A 27,723-nucleotide genomic window follows, 5' to 3' on the forward strand; every position below is an offset into this window, starting at 1 on the left:
GCAGCCGGTGCGCAACGTTGCGTCATCTCATCATCTCGCGGACCACCCGATAGGCGATAACAGCTGATAACGCGCACACAAATGTGAAATTTCGCGCATACCAGCCGAGGTCTAGGTAAGTCCGCACGCGCACCGCGTACCGCTAACGCTCGGAGACGCACAGTAGCGCTGTAGCGGTTCGTCGTCGTAGTCGACGCGTAGACAATAATAATAATAATAATAACATTTTATTATACTCGAATAAAATACATCATTAAAACGGGTCCGCCGCCTCCGACGACGGTGAGAAGAACTATTGTGTGACTGGGTCTTTCCCTACTCGTTTACGCAACTGGCGACGGCGACTACCAACCAACTCGACTCGGATTTACAATTGTTTTTTTTCTTTCTTTATTACCAAGCTTATTTTTTATAATATTGATAAGCTACTCGTCTGCAGTAAGTTGTAGTTACCCACAATCTAGTATCTATATTCTACGTGCTATAGGTACCGTTGTCGTTCGTTTATACCCGAATGTAATTAATAATAATAATAATAATAATAATCATTATTATTATTATTATTAATCAGTGGTACTAGTGGTAGTCTACACTGGACGCTTGTGAATAAATTGTTGATAGTGTCGCCAACGCCGCACAAGCGCCAACGACCAGCGTTTTCGCCGGCATAGACGGCCGATTCGTGGCAAACGAGCTTTGCGCAAAACCCGACCACCACCGCCACTGCGAGACGGGCAGAATGACGATTACCTCTACTCGCTAATCACCGCGATTCTCGGCAATACTACGATAACGTTTAACTGTAATTTGGTAATAATAATAAATATTTACTCTACACTGTCTAGTAGAGCTTATAAGTTATAATACGTAGCCACTGTCTAGCCGCGAGTGTCAGTTTTTCAGTTTTCCACCTCCACCTACACCGTCGCTGGTGAGCGTGTGTGTGTGTGCGATTGTGATTGTGATTTGCGAGAAACAGTGTTTGTGTGCGTGCGTGCACTTTAGCGAGCCTCGACGTCCTAGTTCCGATATCGTTTCGTATTGTTTTTCGTTTGTGCCTCAAACCGGACTTCCGCCTTCACATTGCCGCAGTTAAAGTATAGCATCGCCAACTCTGAGAGTTCAGTGCGAGGTGCGAACTGATATTTTTACTTCGCTTTTGCCCGCCACCACTTCTCTATTGTGCTTAATTCAATCTTAGGGTTTAACATCTATCTGTCCGTTGATATGACCACCACTGCTGTGATCGCGTGGAAGTGAGCGTGAGCTCGATCAGCTCTCTATCAGCCGCCTGACAAACCATATCAACAGTCTTATTGCAGACTCTCACTGCTCCACTTCAATGCCCACCACGTCAAACACAGAATGATGAACGGTGTACCAAAGAAACGCACCAACTTGCGCATCAAAGCTTTCCCGGTGAGTCCATCAACTCATCAAAATTCCTCTGTTACTATGATAGTATTGTTGTCATACCACACATAGGCATGTCAGTTGTCACATTTTTAATCTTTTTACTATCCACCCATCGACCTAATAGTTATATCCTCGTAGTTGAATTTATTTTGAATATTCTCATCTCGATTCTCACTTTGATTCTCACTATTCATTTTTATGTTAGTTGGTATACATATTTACATAGGTATAGCTGTACAGGATCTCCTTTTCTGCTTTGAAATACTCGAAAAAAATACCTCTAGTTTATTAGATGCATAGTATTTTATGTCTGAAAAACCGAATGTTATTTTAATGCATTGGGATAGTCACAGTTAGGTAAATTTTCATAAAAATAGTAATAATCTACCTTATTATTTATAATTTGTAACGCTTGGAAGATAATGACCTTAAAACAATTTAAAAAATGCGAATATGACATAACAATAACAATGATAAAAAATGACCTTAAAAACTAGCAAATAATGGTTTAAAATTAATAAAAATTAAAATTAAATAAATGCTTAAAAATTAATTTAAAATTATTGCATTAAATTATTAGAGTATATTTTATGTTGTAAAAATCAAATGAATAACAGCTAGTTATTGTATAAGAAATAATAATTATTATCCATTTAAGTGATTAGGACAAATTTGACATGAGCCAAATCTTGAGCAATGATGATATCAGCAAAATACTTGGTTACTATTGAAGTTAAGCTTCTTTAAACTAGTGGAAATAAGTATAAATGACCACAAAAATATGGTAAATTACCTAGGTACATAGTAAAAAAAGCTAGATAATCCAAAAAAAAATTGTTAGGTATCTAGCCTTGCATGCTATTAAAACACATTTACACATTTACAGCTATGAAAACATTGTCTAAGAAGTTCCAGAAAAAAAACTATATGTAAGATACATAAACTTAAGAGCCTTAATAATAGATAGACTTTCTATAATAGAATTATTAAATCAAAAATATTGCCAACTTTTTCTAAAAAAAAAACAGTCTATATTAAATTATTGGTCAAATAAAAATATTTTGAATATTATATTAATTGTGCTGTTTCTTATGTGGAAAACTAGAAAGATATCAATTAATGATTATTTTATTTTATTTTCATCCCTATTTTCATTTTGGGCATTAAAAATAGAGATACAATTTAAGCTCAAATTTAAGTAATGTAGTCTTATACATTTACTCAACCTTCACTTCTAAACTGCCTAAAGCAGCTCTTATGCTACATATATTTAGATAAACTTTACAATAACTATATGAATACTTAAATAGCCGCCCTCAATATAGTAACAGATATATAAACAACAAACCTCAACATAAACTTAGCAATTAAACAAATTATATGGATAATGTATCACCATTTATACTATTTTGATTAATGTTTCAAAATGGTGCATAACAAGCATACTTATATTCAATAGATTTGTTTAAAAAATGTACCTGTAGATATTAGTTGTCATCAAATCATAAGTGATTCCAATTACAAATTACTTTATTAACAGCACCCATGTAAAAATATTTTTATTTATATTATGTACTACCCCCAGTACTACCTAATTAGAACACGAGTTAGAACATGAATAGAAACATAACAACTGAATTTTTTTTCTTTTTGTTAGGTAATTGAAACCATAATACAATTAATATTGTAATTTATAAATAAAATACCAACCACGAATTTTATTTAAATTAAGGTAAATAATAAAATACAAATGTACAGTTTTTTCTTCAAAAATAAAATCTTTAATTGTCTTATAATAATTATGTAGGTAAATACCTTTTTACAGATATAATTATTTGACTTTTTCTCGGAATTTTAAGTATAAGCAATTTAGATGTACCTATATTGGCAATATCACCCTCCCAATTGCCTAATACAAGTAAAATTAAATAGACCAACAAACCAAGTCTTGAATTAAATCAACATGATATACTAAAGTTGAGTTCTTTGTTGACTTAAGAATTTATTTAGAAGGGTTACATATTTTATTTTATTTGTTTTTAAAAATCACGCTAAACTGGTTTTTTATGGAATACAGTTGATTAGTGCCTGTTACTTGTTAGGATAGTCTTGATGGCCATACAGATTATCACAACATTTTTATTTGTTACTTGTGTTAAGTTATAATTGTATATTATAATTAGGTACCAACTACTAGTCTATAATTTTTAATTTATGGTTTAACTTTTAAAAATAAGTAAATACTATTGAATTTTAATTTTGGATACAACTTAGTGTTGAATGTCAACACATAATATTCTGCATAACAGGGGCATATTTAGATTTTTTTTGGGGAGGGGGGGCTGTGGTATTTTCTCCAACTGAAATTCTCAATTCAGCCTATTAAAAACGTGAGTTAGAAAATTAGTACACAATTTTTAATTTTTGTTATGATTAATTAATAATAAAATAATAATAATAATAATATAACAAATCATTTAAATTTCTTTCTTTGCCGCTGTTGGCAAATTTGTCTAATAAAATGTCATCTGGTATGTCAATAGCTAAAAGTGCAAGTCCCACTACTCTGGATTCTGAAATTGTATTTCTTAAATATGTAAAGTCTTCTCAATGTCGAAAAGCAGCGTTCAGCTGAAGCGGTGGATACTGGTGTTATAGCTAGTATTTTTAGTAATTCCTACATGTTTGGGTACATTAAGTTATCACAGATACTCAAAGTTTCTATAACAGTTTTGGGCCTTAAGTTGTCTTCAATATTTTTCCACTTAGCTTGCCAAATTTCGTACTCTGCTTTTATAACGTAATTTAGCCCCGGTAAATAATTTTCATAAAATTTAACAGCTTTTATATAAATTATACCTGATTATACCGTATAATCGTTACAAACAAAATCGTCAGACACATTACATGAATAACTTGTTCGTTGTTATCTACTAATAATTCTTTATACAATTTTATAAAACTTTTACGATTTATATCTGATAGGACATAATAAGCAGACTTCATAAATAGTTCCTGGATTTCGGGGGGGGGGGGGGGTTGGAGCCCCCTCAGCTCCCCCCATAAATACACCCCTGCTGCATAATATACATGGTGTAACAGTACTATTTGACAAATATAGTAATTTTTGTAATGGAAATTTGTATTTTTTGTATTTTGTGTAAGACAGAAATAACATATTATGCATGTGTGGTGTCGTTTTAATTACTTTTTAAAAGTATAATACTTGATTCTGAAATAAATTGTATGTTGTAAAATTTTAATAATTGTATACTTATTAATTGTGAAGGTTTTCATTTATTTATGGCATAATATTTAATATTAATATATTTCAGATGTCAATGGATGATAAATTGATTGATAATATTTGGGTGTTATTGAAAAATGCTATTCAAGAAATTCAAAAGAAAAACAATTCTGGTCTAAGTTTTGAAGAACTGTACCGAAATGCTTATACCATGGTATTGTTGAAACATGGTGAGAAATTGTATACTGGCATGAAAGAAGCTGTAATAAGCCATTTAGAAAATAAGGTATAGTCATTAATAATTATTTAAAAAATAGCATAATATTACATAATAATTATAAGAAGGTAATATTATCAAATTTAAAATACATAAATATTTTTAGGTTAGAGAAGATGTTCTAAAGGCATTAAATAACAATTTTTTACAAGTTTTAAATGTTGCTTGGAATGACCATCAAACTTCTATGGTGATGATACGTGATATTTTGATGTACATGGACCGAGTTTATGTTAAACATAATGAAGTTGATAATGTTTATAATTTGGGTCTTGTTTTGTTTCGCGATCTAGTAAGTTGTACAAATTTAAATTAGTATTGATATCAACTAACTAATAATTTTTGAAAAAAATGTACAATACATTATTTATAATTTGAATAGTTTTCTTTTCTATATTCACGTTAAGAAGGTACCTCAGCGATGACCAGTTTTAATCTAACTGTCAACATTATGACACCTAACCATTTTCCTTTTTCTTCTCCACTGTTGTTGTGCATAAAAAATTACAAGCTAAGATTCCTTCTTAACTTGAATGGAATTTAGTATCTAAATATTCTTCTTATTTTTCTTACTATAGACTATTAAATTATGTATTCAAAGATTTATGAAAATATCTTTTAATGCATAATGTATATTTTTATATTTCTAACTATATTATTTGTTCTTATAGATTGTTCGCTATGGGTATATCCGTGATCATCTTCGAATGACTCTGTTGAATTTGATAAAACTTGAAAGAAAAGGTGAAGTAATTGATAGAATAGCCATTAAAAATGCATGTCAAATGTTAATGATTCTTGGAATTACTGGACGTATGGTTTATGAAGAAGATTTTGAAAAACCGTTTTTGGAACAATCTGCTGAATTTTATAAAGTATTTATGCACTTAAGTGATAATAAATTTATAATTAATCTGAAACTTTGCATATTTCTAGATGGAAAGTCAAAAGTTTTTAGATGAGAACAGTGCGTGTATTTATATTAGAAAAGTTGAATCTAGAATTATAGAAGAATCAGAACGAGCAAAACATTACCTAGATGATTCAACTGAGAGTCGAATTGTTGAAGTTATTGAAATAGAACTAATTAAAAGGAATATGAAAACCATTGTTGAAGTAGTTATTCAATTATTTTAATCTGGAATTTAATTAGTTGATATTTTAAGTTGTTTTAATAATTGTATATTATTTTTAAGATGGAAAATTCTGGTGTTGTATACATGTTAAAGAACAACAAAATTGATGATTTAGCATGCATGTACAAGTTATTATCACGGGTTTCTGAAGGTTTAAAAACTATGTCTGATTGTGTTAGTCAGTATTTACGGGAATTAGGAAAATCACTCGTACAAGAACAAGATATTAATACTAATGCAGTCAACTATATTCAGGTCATTAAAATTTAAATGCATTAATATATCTCAAATTGTAATAATATAAATAGTTCTTTAATTTTAATGTATGGAATATTTTGGAAATCGATTGTTGTGACTTTATAAACCAAAAAAAATTGTCATGAAAGAAACTAGCTTTGAAAAAATATTATAGACTAACATTTTAGATATATCAATATTTATTTTATTTGAAATTATACGTTTACGTATCATATGAATATTAAGATGTAATAAAAAAAGTTTGAAATTTAGACATTTTTTTCACATTATTTAAATTAAATAAGTACTATGTTTTTTCTTCAGAACTAAATGCTTTCCCTGGGACTTTCCCTTACTTAATTTAACTTTCACAAATTGATTAACTTAAACTTAGAAAAAAAAGGAAGTATTACTTCAATTGTATTGTTTTAATTAAAACAATACAAATACAGATGTTATTCAATATGTGCTATAAGTAAACAATAAAAGTTGAATTATTGTTCCATTATACTATAGCGTAATTCCTATAATAATATGTTTTCACATTAAAATATTAAGATAACATTAAGGGCTGACATGTTTTTGTTGCTTTATCAGTGCTTACATAATAGCCAATGTTGTTATATATGAATTCCACTTTATTTAATAGTATAATTAATATTACTACAATTTTTTTTTTTCAGAGTTTGCTGGATCTGAAAGATAGATTTAATTTCTTTTTGGTTCATTCTTTTAACAATGATAAGATGTTTAAACAAATGATTGCTGCTGATTTTGAATATTTTTTTAACATCAATTCCAAGTCACCAGAATATCTATCATTGTTTGTTGATGAAAAATTGAAAAAGGGTGTGCGTGGGGTAATAATAATAACAAATTATATTTATTTACTTATTAACAGTTTTTTTTTTTTTTTTTTAGAAATAAATGTATTACAATTTTTATTAGCTATAGGAATACTTAAAAAAAAAAAATCAAATTGTTTTGATTTAGGCGAGTTTTCCCATAGTTTTAAGTTGTTGTACAATGTAATTGTACTGTACAACAATGGAAAAAAAATATTTTTTCTATTCCTTATAAATTATTATTATAGATTTTAAGTTTTTACATTTTATAATGCCAGTATATATTTTTAATATATGTAAAACTTACAAAACAACAACTTGAAATAATATAAAAAACATTACAATTACATTTTAATTTTGTTTATCTTAAATGAATCACTTGGCTAGACTAAGTATTAAAGATTTTCTAAAAAAATGATAACATATTTTTATTTTTTAAAATTAGGAAGTATTACAATTATTTTTCTTATAAACAAAGAACATATATTATAAATATTATGTATTAATAGATATCATAGTAATTAATAGTTCTATATAATCATTCAAATTTAATAAAAAACGTTTGTGAATCTTGAAAGTTATTCGCTCATTTTATGAATTGAGACATTTCATGTCTATGAAGTTATTTATATTTTTGTTACTCATTTTATAGTTCATCCATATGTTGTTATTAATTATAAATTGATGACATTAAATTGTCTGAACATTTATAATTACATTTTTAATTCATAAATTAAAAATTGTTAATATGTTATTACAATTTACAGTTAACTGAAAATGATGTAGAATTAGTCTTGGACAAAGCTATGGTTATTTTTCGCTTTCTTCAAGAAAAAGATGTATTTGAAAGGTATTATAAACAGCATTTAGCAAAGAGATTACTTTTAAATAAGTCTGTCAGCAATGACAATGAAAAAAATATGATCTCAAAACTCAAGGTAATTTTTATTTTATTTAGTGGAGATATTTAAATCAAATGATTTTATAATTTCTATATAGACTGAGTGTGGCTGTCAATTCACATCAAAACTGGAAGGTATGTTTAAAGATATGTCCATATCTAATACTATCATGGAAGAATTTAAAGAATATGCTGCTAAGTCTAATAATGTAAGTATTATAAGTATAAAAATATCATATAATACTGTACAAGTTGAAGGGCATTTTTAAATAATTTTCATTTGTCCTTTTAAACGCCCAATTAAAAAAATAAAGACCCAATTCATTTCAAACCTTCAGTTTGTTGATAGGAAATAACAAAAAAATATTTAAATTATGTATCAGAAAGAAATTGTACTAACGGTTTCGGACTGAAAAGTTGATTATCCATTTAACATTTCGATAATCATTGCCCATCGCTATAAAAATAGTATATAAATCATCCCAAATTGCTTATAATTTTTTTTATGAAATATAATATTTATAAACAATAAAATGAAAAACTAAGTAGATTAATAGAGTAAATTAAATAATAAACATGTGGTTAGTTAAATACCGTAATACACAATTTTCAACTATTTTATTCAAATTATTAATTTTTTATCACCAAAAAACAAACTTGCTAAATTGAAGACCTCCAAAAATTACATTTTTAGCTCTGTTCACCGAATTTCAAATTATTGAGTTTCTACTGTATAATATTTAGATATTATATATTATAAATATAACTTTGATTATATTAGTTTATATCAATTATTTAATTATTTAATTAAATGTAATATTGTATACAACTAACCAACTTTTTGTTTTAAAATCTTATTTTAGCGGTACTTACATGCTGTGGATCTTACTGTGAGAGTATTAACTACAGGGTTCTGGCCTACCCATGCATTATCGAAGTGTAATGTACCATTAGTTCCTAGGAGTGCTTTTGCAGAATACCGACTGTGAGTTTACTATAAGAATAACAATAGTTATGATATGAGTACCTAATTTATCTGAGTAACATTTGAAGAATTAAACAAATTAGTTGTACTTGTGGGTTGTTGTTGAGTGACACAAACGCAACGTGTGGTCATGTGGTGTATAAAGTTTATTAATGTTATAAATGGATAAATGGGTTATTACTTATATTCCAATGTTTTATGTTCTCGCACATTTCGTTATCATAATATTAAGTTTATATTATGATTAAATATAATATATTGTACTATTGTAGTGTTTACAATAATAATAATACAATTTTTATTAAAAAAATGATGCATAGTGCATATTGCATTTTTACATTAGCTACTCACTGTTAAAAACTCAAAATGTATGGCATTCTAATTAATATATTTTATCGCTTTATTTTTATATAATGATTTACATAATAGAACAAATTATATTATAAGGAAAACAGAAAACAGTTATATAAATTTAGTTAGTTTTATCCAAGTATTAAATAAAATTTGACGGTGTTACACAAAATAAAATTAGGTGTAATAATGTAATCAATATATAGTATAACCTTGATTATTTGGTTAGGTTGGGGATGAAAAAATGTATGAGTTATTGAAAATTCCACTTAGAGAGGTTCTAGTTTCCTAGGTTCCACTGTACATTATTTTGTATGTTAGGTTTATATTACATTGTAAAATAATTTCTATGTGGTACAGTAATATATTTATATTGTTTGCAAAATGGTTTTATCTTATATTTGATTTTTAATTTTTGGGCTAAAATATTTTCCCTTTAGAACTATTTAGTTTCTTCTTGATTAACTATTGATACAAATGATACAATAGAACTTTAAATTTGATAATTTATTAACTGAGAAATATTAAAAAACATTTAAATTAGCTTTTCTAAAATAATACAAATTTGTAAATTGTACCTTTTGAATCTAAACATTTGCAATATACAATAGCTTAGAATATAAAAATTGTCAAATATAATAGACAACATAAATTATTGATGTAAAAAAAAACTTCTATCTGTAAATACATTTCAATTCTATAGTCCTATGCTATCAGGAGTTTTTACTAAATAACATTATTAATAAAGTTTGACTAAAAATTTTTAAATACAATTAAGAGCAATAAGTAAATGAGTGGAATATAATATAAGGCGGTGAAAATAACAAATATTAAGTTGGAGTTTCACATTAGAAATGCCAGGACATGAGTAGAACCTTAAACATTAAAGGTTTATTATTTAATAATTTATTTACTTTTAGTATTTTAAAATATATTTCATAACAGATTTTATTTGGGGAAACATAACGGACGACAACTAACATTGCAACCACAACTTGGATCAGCTGATTTGAATGCTGTATTCTATGGTCCAAAACGATCAGATAATGAATTATCGACAAGTATATCTTCAGCTAATTCCCTCAACCCAACTACTGTGCGAAAACACATAATTCAAGTGTCGACATATCAGATGTGTATTCTTTTAATGTTCAATACTCATGAAAAATTATCTTTTGAAGTAAATTATTATCATTATTTAACATTTATTCAAATTATATTTTATTTGTATAAAATTATTTTGTATGTTAACATGATAAAAATATTAAAATTTTAGGATATACAAAGTGAAACTGATATTCCTGACAAAGATTTAATAAGAGCATTACAATCATTAGCATTAGGGAAACCTTCACAGCGTATACTTTTGAAAACTCCTAAATGTAAAGAAATAGAATTAAATCATGAATTCTGTGTTAATGAATCATTTACTTCAAAATTGCATAGGTAAACAATATATATTTTTATTTGAATTTGTGTTACTAAATTATTCTGTTCATCGTAGAGTGAAAATTCAAACAGTTGCAGCTAAAGGTGAAACTGAACCAGAAAGAAAAGAAACTAGAAGCAAGGTAGATGAAGACCGTAAGCATGAAATTGAAGCTGCTATTGTACGCGTTATGAAATCTCGGAAAAAAATGATTGTAATTATTAGAATACAATTTTTATCATTGATTTGATGTGAAATATTTATTTTAACAATTTTGTCTAAATTTTTAGCATAATGCCCTTGTGTTAGAAGTTGTAGAACAACTCAAAGTCAGATTCTTACCTTCTCCTGTTATTATCAAAAAAAGAATCGAAGGACTGATTGAAAGAGAATACCTTGCAAGATCAGCTGAAGATAGACGAACTTATCTTTATGTTGCATAAAATGTGTATTTTAAATTGTATATTAAGTCTTCCTATGTAAAAATTGACAACTAAATATTTGTACAGTATCTTCTAGCTAAAATGTACCGCTAATTATTTCAGATGGATGACCTTTGATTAAAATGTGGTTATGGTAAGTGAAATTAGGTACCTGTAATACACATTTTGAGAAAATTTCAATAGTTTCAAGCGGATTTAGGTAAACCATTTTTGTTTAAAGTTTTTTTTTAAATTGAATAATGGACCAAGTTGATATGTAATTTGAATAATCCATTCATCTTTTGTTAACAAATCTTTGTTTTTCTTTGCTAATTTTATTTGATTCCTTTCAATTGACATAAATTTACATACTTTTTGTATAAAAAATGTAATAATTAGTAACATAATTTTGTTATCAACAGGAATTATTTTTAGATTCCAATTCTAATATTGTCAGCTTAGTAATTATAACAATATAATCAACCAATTTTTTGAATAAAAATCAGTCCAACTTATCTGTTTAAATAAATTGATTTTGTTAAAGAAAATGGTTAGGTTATGTAAGAAATTGTCTCAAAATGTATATTTAATGCTCCTGAAAATCTAATTTCTGTCTAATTTTATCCATTTGTAATAGTGGTACCTCTATCCATGATAACACATTTACATATTAAATTAGGGACTCGTTCCTATTAAAAAAAAAAATCATTGGAGTAAATGAACAAAATATACTCTATAGATTCCTTAATATTTTTCATACATATGAAATATATATTGAGCAATGTTATAATTATGGAACAAATTTACAGGTGCTACATGGTATCTTAAATTGATCCAGTGATAATTTCCAATCACTATTTACAAAAACCAAAAAAAAAAAAAAAATATATTAATCATAAGTTTAATGTGATAATGATCATTTTCATCCATGGTCTTCTTGTATTATAAACATTATATGTGTTTATTTCATTTTAAATATATTATCAAATGAACTCGAATTGTTGTTTATTTCAGGACAATCTTTATTGCACATTAATAATAACATAATACAATTTTTTTTTCATACTGAAATATAACAAATAATAATATACTAGATAATTATTATTATCGACACAGTTAAAATTTATATATTATTTATATAAAATAATTCTTTTATACATTTTTTTTGATTATGTCTAAATTAATTTTTATGTTTGTGTGTTTCTAATAAGCTATTTTGGTATTTATATGCAAAAAATTTTCTACATTCCATTTTTGGAGTATTTTAGTTTAGTAAAACATGCACTTTGTGTTTTACTAAACCATGACATTTTTGTTTTCCATGAATATTAATTGTGTGCTTTCATTTTAATCAGTATATCATGTCTTAGAGAAATTTTTACCTTTTTGTTTGTTTTCTATTAACTAGTTTATATTATTTAAACACCGGATTGTATACAAAATTGCTAAATAGTGAGCTAATAGTCATTAACATAGTTCAGTAGACCATGATTGGTCATTAAATTTTAATAAATACATTTTCTATGCAATCCAGTTTAAATGTTTCAAATTATTAAATTATTTTTCAACATAAACAGTATCATAATATCTTTAATAACCTAATATACCTTTCAATGCTTACAATATTTAAATATTTTATTTTTATTTTTAGTGTTATATTTGTTTCATGATAGTAATTGATATAAAATACATACCTACAGTATTGTTATAATAATATTAAGTAATCCTAAGTTTAGTGTTGTTTTTTTTTTTATTATTATTATTATTTAAAATGCAATTGTACAAAATTTAAAAATTGAATGTATAATGACCCAATCATTATATATAAAAAAAAAATACTCATTCTGTTCTATGATCTGTAAAATGATATTTGATACCTCAACATATTTCTGGACATGTTCATTCTAATAACATGTAATACCATTGCTGTATTATAATATCATACAATATTTATTTAGTATTAATTGTTTAAAAATTGGTTTATGTCATTAATAATTATGAAGTTCTGGAAATAAAACTGTACATCCAAAACAAAAAGTAAATTATGCTAAAATAGACATGCTAATGACTTAACTTCTTATGGTTTTAAGTGCTTATGACCAGAGTCCTGATATATTATAACTCAATTAAATAAATACTAAATATAAAATTACAAGTACATAATAATCTGTATTTTTATTTATTGAGCTCCCAATACAACTTCTAATTAGCATCTCATATCTGTGTAATTTCTCTGCTAGTATTAATGGTATAGAAATGTTATAACATCTGAAGGGTTATGGGGAAACTAATCAATAATCAAAAGGTACTATAATTATTTAGATTTTTTTTTTTTACTGATCGTTTTTCCCCGTAACCTTTCATCTGTATTCGTATTTGTAGCTAGGGGGAGGTCTGTGTTTAACCCATCATCCTCAATTGACATTTGTTCCCCTTATAAATGTTGTAAATTTAGCTTAGTTTATACTCACCCTCCTCCCTAATTCATAATCCTCGGCCATATCTACACCATTGTTAATATCTTGATACCAGTATACTGTAATATCAGTATATTGTTATATACTACATAGCTATAACAGCTGGATGATGTTCATATTTTCTTTTTAATTTATTAACAATTCATGCATTATACTAATTAAAACTGTATAACAATTATTTTTATAAATGCATCTTAATTAATCTCACAATACATAAGCAGCAATTGCATTCAACTATTCTTAATAGTTAATTTTATATAGATAGTTAACTAAACTTTAAGCCAAATTTAGATTTGAAGTCTTACATACTGATTTATTTGATGACTTAACTTTCTATAATTTTACCTCAACTTAAAAATCATTAATTATTTAATGAGAACAATGAAAGTATAACCATTTGAAATAAGACTATTTTATTATAAATGATAATGTTGTGTATACAACTAATAACAAAATTCACAACCACAAAGTTTACATCAAGTTATAGCCTATAGGAAATTTAAAATTTAGTACAATATATTTTCAAAACTTTTTGAACATTGTATATTTTATTATAATTTGAAATTTAATATTATTGGTATTAATTATATTAACAATTTTTTTGTGTCGTCATATTTTTTTTTTTAAATTAAACTAATTATTATTATGCTATATTTGTTGCAAGCGGTATTTGATCTGTATATTATAATACAAACATATTATACTATCATATTGTTTTATTATTTTATAAATTTAACTGACGTCTGATTATGTCTGATCTAAAGTTAATTTTTTAAGTTTTGTTCTTGTTTTAATAAATAGATTTCAACAATTAGGTTTTATCATAAGTTTAGTAATATATCATTTATGGTTAGGATAGGTTTGTTATGTTAAATGTGAAAACATCCAACTATTATTTGTTAAAAGTTTATATCTATATTTTACCACTCTCATTGAAATCTGGCAATAACATTAGTTAAAAAAAAGTTAGGTATACTGTATACACATTCGAATACTTAAATATAGTATATGAATATGAATCATATAATATATTATAAGATCTTTAATACTTATTTTATAGTTGCTCACTCCACACAATGTGTTCATCTGGTAGTCTTGTAAAAGATATTTTTTATAACTATAAACTACAAATAAAGTACACAAAGGTTCTTATTTTATTTGAAAACACATTCCAATCTTAAATATACTACAGCTATTATATTGCTATGTAAGCTTCTGAACGTAAAATCGAGTACCTACGATATTAGTATGATCAATAAAAAATTATGAACACTACGGGACCTAGGTAATGTGATTATATGAAAAAAAAAATATTAATTTAATTAAATATTTTCTAAATGTGTCTTAATAGTTTATAGAACAAGACTTCACATCTTAATAAAATAAAAGTGATTTAAAGTTTAAAACTAAGATGTTTTAAAGAATTCTTTACCTATGCAGTTGAAGCTAAAAATAAATAAATACTTGCTAGTTCCTAACATGCTTTACTACATGACTTTTTCAAATAAATATTATGAAATGCTCTCTTAAACCCTAAAAGTTAAGGTTGTGGTCTTCTACAATTTTTTAAGTAAAGACAAAACTGTCATACTTTAAGATGTAGCTGTATTGCATAAAAATTGATTTAAACTGTAACCAAAGTTATAACCATTATTTTGTATAATTTATATGCATTTAAGTAACAAAAATCAAAGTTTTGTCGATAATGATTAGTTATAATAATATAAATAAAGGTTAAAATTATTGTAATTTTCAGACAAATTTTGTACATCCATTCCTACACCTGCCAATAGCAATAATAGCATATTAAAACCATGACATGTACCTATATCTTAATTCTCTATTTGTAGTTTCTGGTGGACAAGTGTTTCTTACCATTTCTAATTATATTGAACATATAACACATACAGTTAAATCAAGATACTAAACAACATGTTTAATATAAGTCAAATATAGGTATTTAAAAAAATTATTTTATTTTACTTTACTTTTTCTGCCAGTTTAAGATTATTTACCAAGAATTATACTATAAGTTTTATAATTTTATCCTTGCCAACACGGCACACTAAAATATCGTTTTATCCTATTGGGCATTAGCACATACACTGTGCCATATCGCCCATATGGCATATGCCCATTGTACAAGGTAGGTACCTACTTATAAGTTGTACTAGTACCTGCCAATTATTTTAATATTTTATTACAACTTTTTTTTATGATATAATAAGAATACCTTAAAGAATATATTATTCATAATATAATATCACTAAATTATGATTATCTAGTTTTTTATATCTCTATAGATATATTTTTTGATTTTTAATATTTTGCATTTTTCCTAATAAAATAAGATTATCAATCGTGTAAATTAATATACAGTGCCCACTATAATTTAAAATATGTTTCTTGGTTTAAATAACCAAACCATATGTTTACCCAAATAAAATAAATGAAAATAATTTGAATAACTATGTTTGAAATTTAGTCAAATAACTTTTTATTCAAATAATCATATAGTTTAAAATTATTCGAATACATATATTTTTATTCGAATGATTGTTAAAAAATCACCCGAATAAAATATTACCTAATAAAAACACCACCATTTATATCTCATCATTAGGTGATTCGTGGACATTACTGACATAGTCTGCAATAACCAGAAGTTGCAAAAAAAAAAAACATGCTCTTGCATACAAATCCTAGCCCTGGTTATCACAATTTCGCCTGCAGTAGATAAACATAGTTATAGGTGTACTATTGCCAATATTATGTAGTATATTTATTTATTGTTAGAAGTAACTATAAATAATGTTGTACCTTGTGCACTGTTAGTAATTTTATTTTAAATTGATTCTATTCAAAATGAATTCCTGCTTGACAGTATTAAACAATACAACAAATATGGGTTGGTATTTAAAATAAATATGTTATCCAATATAAATAAATAAATACATTTATATACATATATACATATTAATAGGTAGGTATAAATATTTTATAGTTTACAAAATTATTTTTAAATTAAGTTCACTGCATTTTAATAAAATACGTTTAGAAACCAGGAATTTATTACGGTTGTAGGTACAATATGATTTAAATACACAATATGTTGCATAATATGTATGTTTCCGCTGGACTATTCGAAAAAATAAATAACCCATTAATTATAATACCATAAATATACCTATAATAAAATGACATGTAATAACTAATAAAATGTAAAAATATTACCACACTTAGATACAAAACAATAAATCACATAACTGAAATAATAATGCTAAATAATACACAACGGGTATATTAGAATAATTCCCTTGGAGAAATTAGTGATCGCTACTTTTTCCTCCAAGTACAGTAGGTAACTGGTTTTCTGTGTTTATGTTGGCTATATTATACTAATCTTAGAGGGGAAGGGTAGAAGGTACCAAAACAATATTGTGGCCCGGCTCCCCGTCACTTTCCCACCAAATCGTTATCAATCCACTCTTTCTCAGTCTGTAATCATGAGTAAGCAGTTTTCTTTCTACCGTGACGCAGTAGTCGCCCCCAAGGATTGAGGTTATAGTTTCCACCGCGCCCACATACTGCGTTAGTGGTGACAACCCACACGCCAGCCATTATGTTTCATTTCCACTGAGTTGACGATGGCCGAGCCGACGCAGCAAAACGAATACCAATTGGGAAACACTGGTCGTCATGCTTGGATCATCTACGTGCGTGTCATAACACGGTCAGTCATGGTTTTTTTAATTTAATTATTCTCCGCCATTATCTTTTTAGCGTCAATTTTTTTTTAAAAAACATAATGTATTCAGTATCAGATTGTTACGATTTTCCGTATTTCAAATTTTTATTACATAATAAATACATATAAATATACTGTTCAGTTTATACTCGTCACTAATGATGTCTGACGCGAACGATAAGCGTTCAAGATTGCTGCCGTTGTAATAACCAGAACAAACCATGTATCCTGTCGGCCAACGTGAGTACAAACGCTATATGCTTACAAACACTGACACACAAACATACGCTCATTTCACATATGTGACGGACGATCCAAGTTTCGATATCAGTTTCCTCGGGGACGTGAGTTCGAATCCCGCCACTGCCACAAAAAATGTTATGGACCATCCAAAGATGTCCACGCACAAATATAATAACTTACACTTTCGAACTAATTACTTTATATATTTGAAATTAAATAAATAACTTACAACTCAATTAATGAAAAAGGCTTTATAGGTTCTAAACAATTTGAATACTCTGTGTCTAGCACTAGACTGTCGCGCTTACCCGTTATGTGCGTGAGATATCTAGGCCGGTGTTCTGATCTCGAAGGCTTACAGCAAATTTTTAGAGACCGGTGACTGCTTACACGTATAAATATAAACAATATTACTTAACTGTCTATTACAGTAATATTTAAAACAGTGGTTCTTATTTCTTAACACATACCTTTATGTGAGGATTGATCAACAAAGCAATAAAGATAATGAGTTTTATTCCTAGAATAATATCGCGTTAACGAGATTACTGTGGTGTCTTAAGCTGTTTGTAATTTTAGGGGTAAAAAAAAATGTGGCATAAATCAATCATTTTTAAAATTCACTAGCTGAAAGTTAGAAAAGCTTCCGTCGACGCTTACGATCTTCGACCCTTTGATGTCGTTTTGTTTCACTCAATTTCGTTATTTAAATAGGTTTGTAGTTTGCATTAAAGGATTGAAAAAATTCGCTGAAAAATAAAAATTTTATAAGATTTTTTCTTGGGTGGTAATTACTCTAATCAGAGTAGTGGTTCTATCAAAAAAAAATTTTATTGAACAATTTTATTTTAGAATGGATATTAATAATTTCCCGAATTCTGAGAAATATTACTTGTCACTTAACCCCTTATTTCATCTTGATAAAATTATGTATTTAATGTATTGCATTATTATTAACAATGATATACAATTAATATTTTAACTATCTATAATGGATATTAAGATAGGGTAAACACACGAGAATTTGTCACGGGAAGTTTTGATTATGACTAGCCGGGTAGGTATAAACGATGAATTAACCAAACATTTTTAATCATATAGAGTGGGTATTTTTAACAGGCAACGGGAATCTGCTATAGTTATCTATAAAACCATAATTGTCTGAATGTTCTAGTTCCTGAGCCACCTGTTGTAGCCCCAGTGTCAATTAATACACCTGAAGCAATGAGCGTTCTTCAACCTCAGGATTCTGCACTGGAAACACAACCAGTTGATGTACCAGGTAAAATTGAATTATAATAATCTAAATTTTTTAATGTTTATTTTTAATAACATAGGGTTTTTGCTTATTTATGAACTATTTACCATTACAAATTATTTGTTATTAATTCACAGTATTCAACTGTCCTTGCCGACCAAATTTAGGACGAGAAGGCCGATCAATTGTACTTCGTTCTAATCATTTTAAAATATCAATGCGACGTGGTTTTTTACATCATTATGACATCAATATTCAACCAAATAATTGTCCTCGAAAAATCAACCGTGAAATTATTGAAATTATGGTTCATACGTACAGTGAACTATTTGGTAATCTTCGTCCTGTATTTGATGGTCGTAAAAACTTATACACAAAAGATCCATTACCTATTGGAAACGATCAAGTTGAATTAGAAGTATATATATTTTTAAATTGTATTGTGATAACATTTAATTTTATTAATTTGGATTTTAGGTTACATTGCCCGGTGACGCTAGAGATAAAGCATTCCATGTTAATATCAAATGGTTAGCTCAAGTATCATTATTTGCTTTGGATGAAGCATTAAAATGCCGCACTAAACAAATACCATATGATGCTGTTATGGTTAGTTCATCTTATTCTAATAACTTTTATTTGATAATTAATGATTTATCATTTATTTGTTTTGTGTAGGCCTTAGACGTAGTCATGCGACAATTTCCATCAATGACCTATACACCTATAGGCCGGTCATTTTTTTCTCCACCAAAAGAATATTATCACCCATTAGGTGATGGTAGAGAAGTCTGGTTTGGTTTTCACCAGTCATTCCAGCCATCTAAATGGAAAATGATGCTTAATGTTGACGGTAATTATTTAAATAAAATGAACTTATCTTCATTTACGTATTTTTTTTTTTTTAGTGTCAGCAACAGCTTTTTATAAAAGTCAGCTTGTGATAGAATTCATGTGTGAAGTGTTGGATATTAAAGATATCGATCAACAAAAAAAGCCATTATTAGATTCACAAAGAGTTAAATTTGCAAAAGAAATTAAAGGTCTTAAAGTAGAAGTTACACATTGCGGAGAAAAGCGAAGGAAATATAGAGTTTGTAATGTTACAAAAAGACCAGCTCAAATACAATCGTAAGTAAATAGTCTTGAAACTACTTTACATTGCAATACATTCTTCGAATCCATTTTTAGTTTTCCAATGCTATTGGAAAATGGTTGTAAAGTAGAATGCACAGTAGCTAAATATTTCTTAGACAAATACAAGTTGAAACTACGTTATTCACATTTACCATGTCTTCAAGTTGGAGAGGAACATCTACAAGTATATCTTCCTTTAGAGGTTTGTTTATTATGTTTATTTGGCGGATAAATATATTTTGAATAAACCGTAAAAGTATAGTATTTAATTACTTTTGAATTATAATTCAGCTACTAATCAATATATACTAATATGCTTTATAATATATTATGATCTATCTAACTTTAATAAAATTATAGGGTTTCGCATGCACCTGTTATTTTAATTGTTCTACATAAAAATTAATCAGAAACAAGTATACAAATGCACAATTAATTAAGATTATTACTTAATTCTACATAAAACGATACATTTTATTTAAATCTTATTTAATTTGTTCTATGTGTATCGGGTAAAACAGTTGTTGTAACTTAAATAACATATTTATTATAAAGTTTACATATAAGATCACACTAATCACAGTATATGATATGTGATGTTAAACAAGAATATAATGTTGATCTGTGTTTGGCAGTAGCATGTAGTAACCACTGTAAACTTCTTTTTAAAGGTTTGTAATATTGTAGCGGGTCAACGGTGTGTTAAAAAATTAACCGACTTGCAAACATCAACTATGATTAAGGAAACTGCAAGAAATGCTCCTAATCGTGAACAAGATATTAATTCCTTAGTTCATAGAGCTGATTTTAATAATGACTCATATTTACAAGAATTTGGTCTTGGCATATCAAATAGCATGACAAAAGTGCATGGTCGTGTTTTACCACCACCAAAATTACAATATGGAGGACCAACTCTGCCTATTCTGGTAAATATATCCAGATTTTTGTACAATGAGTACACTTTATTAAATTTTAATAAGAATCCATTACTAAAAAAATATTTTTTAAATAGTGCTTGTTTAATTATATAAATTATATCGGTTTTAGGGAGAATTAAATGTCCAAGAGACTAAACAACAAGCAACACCAAATAATGGTGTTTGGGATATGAGAGGCAAACAATTCTTTGCAGGTGTTGAAATTCATAATTGGGCAATATCTTGTTTTGTACCACAAAGAATTGTGCGTGAAGAATCGTTAAGGTAACTATAAATAATTTTATAATTATTATAATTAATGAAAGAACTAAATAATTTAACAATGTATTGTGTCTAGAAGTCTAAAAATTCATAGTAATTTTTCTTATTAGTATGTACTGTATATTATTTATTGCATAGATTTTTTATAACAAAACTACAAAGTATAAGCAGCGATGCTGGCATGCCAATAATTGGTCATCCATGTTTTTGTGAGTATAAAATATGTAACAAATATAATTTTATTTGACTAAGTATTTTTTTTCTAATAGGTAAATATGCCTCAGGGATTGACCAAGTAGAACCTATGTTCCGTTTTTTAAAATCAACATTCACTAAATTACAACTTGTAATCGTTGTTTTACCAGGGAAAACTCCAGTATATGGTACTGTAGTTTTATTTTTTAAGAATTTGTTTCCTGCTTAATTTATTCAAATATAAAAATATAAAATGTTTATTAATTATTATAATTAGGTGAAGTCAAAAGAGTTGGAGACACTGTTTTAGGAATGGCTACACAATGTGTTCAAGCAAAAAATGTTAATAAACCGTCACCTCAAACACTGTCCAATTTATGTTTGAAGATCAATGTGAAATTAGGTGGTATCAATAACATTCTTGTACCAAGCATCAGACCTAAAGTACATAAGCTTATAAAAATCACTGGTTTCCTATTAATAGTTAATTTATATCATTTAGGTATTTAGTGAACCATTGATATTTTTGGGTGCAAATGTAATTTATCAACCTTTAGGTGATCATAAAAAACCATCCATTGCAGCAGTAGTAGGATCTATGGATGCACATCCCAGTCGTTATGCCGCCACTGTACGTCTTCAAGAACACAGACTAGAATTCATTCAAGACCTTAGTTCTATGGTCTGGTATGTAGCACATAAAATTTTCTTTGTTATGATTGTAATATTGATTATAATATTTAATTTTAGGGAACTCCTGATCATGTTTTACAAGAGTACAGGAGGTTATAAACCTCATAGAATTATATTATACCGGGATGGAGTATCAGAAAGACAGTATTCTCATGTATGTTTAGATATATTAGATACTAGGGTAGCATTTTTATTTATCTTTTTAATAAGGACTTGTCTCTAGTATTGTACTGTAGTTTTATGTTTTAAAGCTAACAGTATCTTGAGTAATGAAGTATATTCAAGTACTCAATATGTTTAGTATACATAATTACATATACATATCAAAGTAAAAGCAACCTTATTTATAGCTATATTATAGGTAAATTAAATATAAAAGGATGTCATCGCAATTTAATGTTTTTATCAGACCTACGGTCATCATAAATAAAATACATACGTAAAATAGCTTTTATGATTTTGAGCGAACTTGGAGTAGATCACCCATTACAAAAATTATAGAAGATATTTTTGAGGGCTTGTCATGCCAGTTTTATATTTTAAAATGATTTGATTTTGTATACAACTTTCAAAATAAAATAAAAAAATTGTAAATTAAAATGAATTTTTAAATTTCGTTAATATATTTTATACAAATCGATAAGTCGTACCCTAAAATGATTATTTTCTATAGTTTTTTTGAAAGACAAGTTTACTCTTAGAATAACTCAAAAACTGAAAAACCTAAAAAAAAACAATTATGCGTGAATGCGTATTTCTATGTTGCGCAAGGGCCTGAGAGAGAAAGCTAACAGTGTCTTAACGTTGATGTTTCATCATCACATTTTTTTAAATATAATTAATTTTTGTATTATTATTGATTTTCAAATATCACATAAATTATCATTTATTTTTTGATGTGTTTTCTTAAAGTGATTATTTTCTATTGACATAGGTCTTACAACATGAATTGACAGCTATTCGAGAGGCATGCATAAAGTTAGCAGGTGATTATAAACCAGGAATAACTTTTATAATGGTTCAAAAACGTCATCACACCAGGTTTGATTTTTTTAGTATTTCAAGTCTTATATATTTAATATATTATTGTATTTTATTTTAGATTGTTCTGTGCTGATAGAAAGGAACAATTGGGAAAATCTGGAAATGTTCCAGCTGGTACAATAGTTGATGTTGGAATAACACATCCAACAGAATTTGATTTTTACTTATGTAGTCATCAGGGAATTCAGGTAATAATATTTTGTAATAATAGTTTTTTACTTGCATATATTTTGTTTAAATATAAAAAATGTTAACAGGGAACCAGTCGGCCCAGTCATTACCATGTTCTATGGGATGACAACCATTTTAAATCCGATGAATTGCAATGCTTAACATACCAATTATGTCACACTTATGTCAGATGTACACGTTCTGTATCTATTCCTGCACCAACTTATTATGCTCACTTAGTTGCATTTAGAGCTAGATATCACATAGTCGAAAAAGAACATGACAGGTAACATTATTGAATTTACCTATTTGAATATTATTTTTGTAGAGTTCATTAGGGTTATTATTATTATTATTATAATTTTTTTTTGAGAGAGAGAGTTTACTTGACCCAAAATTATTTTAATTCAAATTGGAATTAATAGGATTAAGGATGTTATTGAAAAATTGTTATTTATTAGTTTTTGATTCCAAGAATGTATTCTGATTAATTATTTTAAAACAAAATAGGCTATCAGTGTAGCTTTTCGTGGTATAAATAAAAATCCAAAAATATTTAAAACTTTAATTTTGGACCTTACACAAAATTATTTAATGAGTTTGCACCTATGATGCATATTATCATTTTTTGGTAGAGAAAACTAAAATGTTAGGGATCACTCAACACCTACTGTACCTATAGTGCCGCAACTACCGCTTGATGGGCCTTCAAAATTAATGCATCGGGACCTAAGATTTATTTGAACTTTTTTTTCGTATATTATAATAAATATGAGCAAAATTTTAAAATATAATATTAAAAAAAAAAAAATTATTAATCCTTATCAGCCTGAAATGTATATGTATATGTCAATTTCGTCTGAATTAAAAGGCTATTTTTATACATACTGGAAACACCATGCGAGCCAACTCACCAATCCCAACAAATTATATGATTATATAATGTAGTAATATTAATAAGTATACTTATTATAGCGTTTATTTATAGTGTTTATAAACATTCATCAGGCAATTATTATCAGAACCGTCAACCGTAACTTTCTCACATTCATCACTCGTCAGTAGATTAATTATAATTATAGGAGGCTTGATGTAAATGAAGAAAATCTCCGTGTTACAGTATTATTACCACTCATAGATACAGCGATCATCCAACTTATAGAAAGACTTACAGGTTTATACGAAGTCACTAACAAATTTAATTTTCTGGTGCCTCGAAATATTTTGAAGTCTAGTGAACATGATATTGTAAAAGCAACTTACGACTTTCAACTATTTTATAAAAATGACATCAGTTCAGATATAACTAGGCAAATGTTATGTATTAAAAATGTATATAAAGATTCTCTTAAAACAATCCACAGCATAAAAAATCTTTTGCAGTATCTATTGGAGAATGATGTGGCCTCTATTTACAAAGATATTTTCAGTGCATATATTATTTTCTTAACATTGCCGGTCACTGTAGCAAATGCAGACCGTTCATTTTCCAAAATAAAAATTATTAAAAATTACTTAAGAAACTCCTTGCTACAAGTTCGCCTTACAAATATAAGTATTTTGAACATTGAGCGAAACTGTACAAATGAATTGGATAAAAATAAAATAATGTATGATTTTGTTAACAACAAAGCAAGAAAAAAAATGTTCTTAAATAATTTGTTGTTTAAATATATTTTATCTAATATATTATTAATTATTACTTATAAGTATTTGTAATTTTTTTATTCAATAAATCAATAAATAAATGTATTACTCACATATTATTATTATAAAAACAGCAGCAATTTTTTAATTTAAAAAATAATCTTATATACATTATACACACAAACACAGACATATATTATATACTTAATATACCTTTTTAAATATAATAACCAAAATGAGAAATTATTGTTACATAGTTAGCATATTAAAACATAAAAATATATTATTTTCAATTATTGTATGTACTATGTAGGTATATAAAAACATTATAAATTAAAAAAATTGGAAAACAAAGTATTTAAGTTGCTTAGTTATAACTTATAAGGTAGGTACAAAATGCCTATATTGATTTATTTTTGATAATTGTGCTGGTTAGTCTTGACAAAATTTATTATAGGTACTGTAAAGATGCACTGTTTCCAACTAAGTTGTTCTATGGGTTTCAAAACTTTTGAAGTAGAGTAGATGTTGAAATTATAAGAGAAAGTAGCAAAAACATTTTTTTGTGATGTATGATATTTGAATACTTTGTATACCCTCCTCCCATCAAATCATAGCTCATTAATTCATCAATGACTCAAAATTTAGACACCACTGTCAACTGACAATAAGGGGCCACTAAAATTAGCTTGCACCTGGGTCTTTAAAATTATAGTTGCGGCACTGCTACTGTATAGTAGTTGTTCTCCCTGTATTATTTGTTATTCATGTGAATTTTATGTATATGAATTAACTTACTAATTAACACAACAGTTAAAAAAAAAATTCTGATACTGAGAGAGGATTACAGCGTGTTATCCTCCCTGCGAATGCCACTGGTCTTAGTTAAAAACTGATTCTGAGTATTAATATTGGACTTTTTGGAAGTATTAAGTGCAATCGAAATAATACGATTATTTTTCTATATAAAATCCTAATTATTTAATTTAAAAATTCATACTGACATTGCTTATAATTACGTTTATTTATGAATTATTTATACTAGCAAACTTATTGTTTTTTAGTGGTGAAGAATCACATATATCTGGCTGTAATGAAGATAAAAAACTGGTCGCAATGATGCCAGCTATCACAGTACATGCCGATACAAAGAAAGTTATGTATTTTGCTTGAAATACCGAAATTGAAAAAAAAAATATTATTGCACAATACATAAACTTATTGTGATAAAAATTTTGTAAAAAACTTTAATTTTAATTAATGATTAATACCTATTATATTATATTTTTATATTATACATATTCAGTGGTAAATAAATTTATGGGTACACGTACCTAAAAGTAGTTTGAATATACTTATATATTTATATACCTACCTTAAAAAATTTTCTCAATCCAATCGAAAAATTATTACACTTAGAGTTTAATAATCTTTTATGACTTAATTACAAACGCTTACCCTTCATGTGTAATGTATAAAATGCCGTTGCGTATATAGGGGAGTCACCCTTTATTTACCCTCCCCCCAAAAATTAATTCCTATAAACGCCACTGTGTGTATTATGTATCAAATATCAGTATCTAATAATGTATTATTTTTTTTTTAATTAATAAAGTTCATAAATAATACAACTTTTTACTATCAAATTTAAAAAAAAAATGTATAATAAAATAATAGACTACATTAAAAAAATAATAAACAACTTTAGATAATATACAGTATTTATATTAGTCTATATTATCTATTTATACATGTTAATAACGTATCAAAATTAAAATATTATTATGAATCATTTTTAAGAATTAAAAAACTGTCCATAAACTTTTATAGGCTTCTGTATCTTCTTTTTTTTTTTGATTGCGACTGCTCAAAAGTTCGATCTTGTGACCAATGAGTTACCTGAAATTATTTCGAAGTCTTATAAAGTTATAAGAAAAAAATAATATATATTGTTAAATATTTTACCAAATTTTCATTAATGGTTTTAAAAGCATAATCTAATATATAGACATCATTATTGACCATAACTTCCTGTAAATATAATAAAATGGTTTCTTACTATAAACTTGAATTTTTTTTTAAATAAAACTAGTTAAGTTAGCTAAATTAATATATAAATGATAATAGGATAAATAAACAATTTAATAACTTATTTTTTTACTATCTGACAAATTATTAGTAATTGCTACTTCATAATCTGTTGGTTTATGTTTTTTGGTCTAGAAAAAAAAGGTACATAAAAATAATTAGTTATTTTTTGTTAAGTAGCAGTACGTTTATTACTATCTATTATCGATCATATATTAATATAGGTATTTAAATATAAAATATTAATTTATATTACCTATATAAAAATAATAATTAATAAAAATATAATAAGAAACTAATAGTTTGATTTGATAATTTGGTGGATAATAAGTAATAACACGATGAATCAACAATTATTATCATGTATTAATTTTACAATGGCGTGTATGAGTTTTTTTTTGTGTCTGTCATCACGTTTTAGGGCATTCAATAACCAGCTATGTGACGGAGAGAGGACCTATATTGGGGTTTTGGTTTTGGGCAGTAAAAATGCTTCGATTTTTAACTTCAGTACCTCATTCGATCAGAAAGTGAACCTAGTTGGTGCTTTGGAAGGTCAAAAGTATAAAATTCT

The 27,723-nt window shown here is 27.0% G+C and overlaps 2 protein-coding genes across 3 annotated transcripts; both read left to right on the forward strand.

The window, feature by feature from the left end:
* Nucleotides 1-146: 146 nt before the first annotated feature.
* On the forward strand, nucleotides 147-13,412 carry LOC107169457 (cullin-3-like). 2 transcript variants are annotated; one of them, XM_089216045.1, is made up of 15 exons: nucleotides 147-1,132; nucleotides 1,202-1,419; nucleotides 4,752-4,949; nucleotides 5,047-5,232; nucleotides 5,612-5,815; nucleotides 5,877-6,056; nucleotides 6,137-6,331; nucleotides 6,997-7,173; nucleotides 7,926-8,096; nucleotides 8,158-8,268; nucleotides 8,923-9,044; nucleotides 10,341-10,575; nucleotides 10,672-10,841; nucleotides 10,900-11,038; nucleotides 11,115-13,412. In XM_089216045.1, the coding sequence occupies exons 2-15, from the start codon at nucleotides 1,366-1,368 to the stop codon at nucleotides 11,265-11,267; spliced, it is 2,295 nt and encodes a 764-aa protein (XP_089072171.1). In that variant the 5' UTR covers nucleotides 147-1,132; nucleotides 1,202-1,365; the 3' UTR covers nucleotides 11,268-13,412. The 2 variants fall into 2 exon arrangements, with proteins under 2 accessions (XP_089072171.1, XP_089072172.1); XM_089216046.1 differs by lacking the exon at nucleotides 1,202-1,419 and having other exon boundaries at nucleotides 147-810.
* A 5,460-nt stretch (nucleotides 13,413-18,872) lies between these two features.
* LOC107169458 (protein argonaute-2-like) lies at nucleotides 18,873-26,357 on the forward strand. Its single transcript, XM_089215332.1, has 17 exons — nucleotides 18,873-18,996; nucleotides 19,110-19,390; nucleotides 19,450-19,581; nucleotides 19,651-19,825; nucleotides 19,881-20,103; nucleotides 20,164-20,311; nucleotides 20,781-21,038; nucleotides 21,160-21,314; nucleotides 21,450-21,520; nucleotides 21,581-21,694; nucleotides 21,784-21,950; nucleotides 22,009-22,193; nucleotides 22,257-22,353; nucleotides 23,134-23,240; nucleotides 23,302-23,431; nucleotides 23,501-23,700; nucleotides 26,126-26,357. Exons 1-17 carry the CDS (start codon nucleotides 18,939-18,941, stop codon nucleotides 26,232-26,234), a joined length of 2,610 nt encoding a protein of 869 aa, XP_089071458.1. The 5' UTR covers nucleotides 18,873-18,938; the 3' UTR covers nucleotides 26,235-26,357.
* The last annotated feature ends 1,366 nt before the right edge of the window (nucleotides 26,358-27,723 follow it).

This window comes from Diuraphis noxia, unplaced genomic scaffold (assembly GCF_037042655.1).
Source record: "Diuraphis noxia isolate RWA-SAM2 unplaced genomic scaffold, SU_Dnox_SAM2 contig0001, whole genome shotgun sequence".
Taxonomy (NCBI): Eukaryota; Metazoa; Arthropoda; class Insecta; order Hemiptera; family Aphididae; genus Diuraphis; species Diuraphis noxia.

Coding starts and splice junctions, on each gene's coding strand:
- LOC107169457 (XM_089216045.1), top strand. CDS start 1,366: ATGATGAACGGTGTACCAAAGAAACGCACCAACTTGCGCATCAAAGCT. Junction 5,233..5,611: donor TTGTTTTGTTTCGCGATCTA/GTAAGTTGTACA, acceptor TTGTTCTTATAG/ATTGTTCGCTATGGGTATAT. Junction 8,097..8,157: donor ATATGATCTCAAAACTCAAG/GTAATTTTTATT, acceptor ATTTCTATATAG/ACTGAGTGTGGCTGTCAATT.
- LOC107169458 (XM_089215332.1), top strand. CDS start 18,939: ATGAGCGTTCTTCAACCTCAGGATTCTGCACTGGAAACACAACCAGTT. Junction 18,997..19,109: donor ACAACCAGTTGATGTACCAG/GTAAAATTGAAT, acceptor ATTAATTCACAG/TATTCAACTGTCCTTGCCGA. Junction 19,391..19,449: donor ACGATCAAGTTGAATTAGAA/GTATATATATTT, acceptor TTTGGATTTTAG/GTTACATTGCCCGGTGACGC.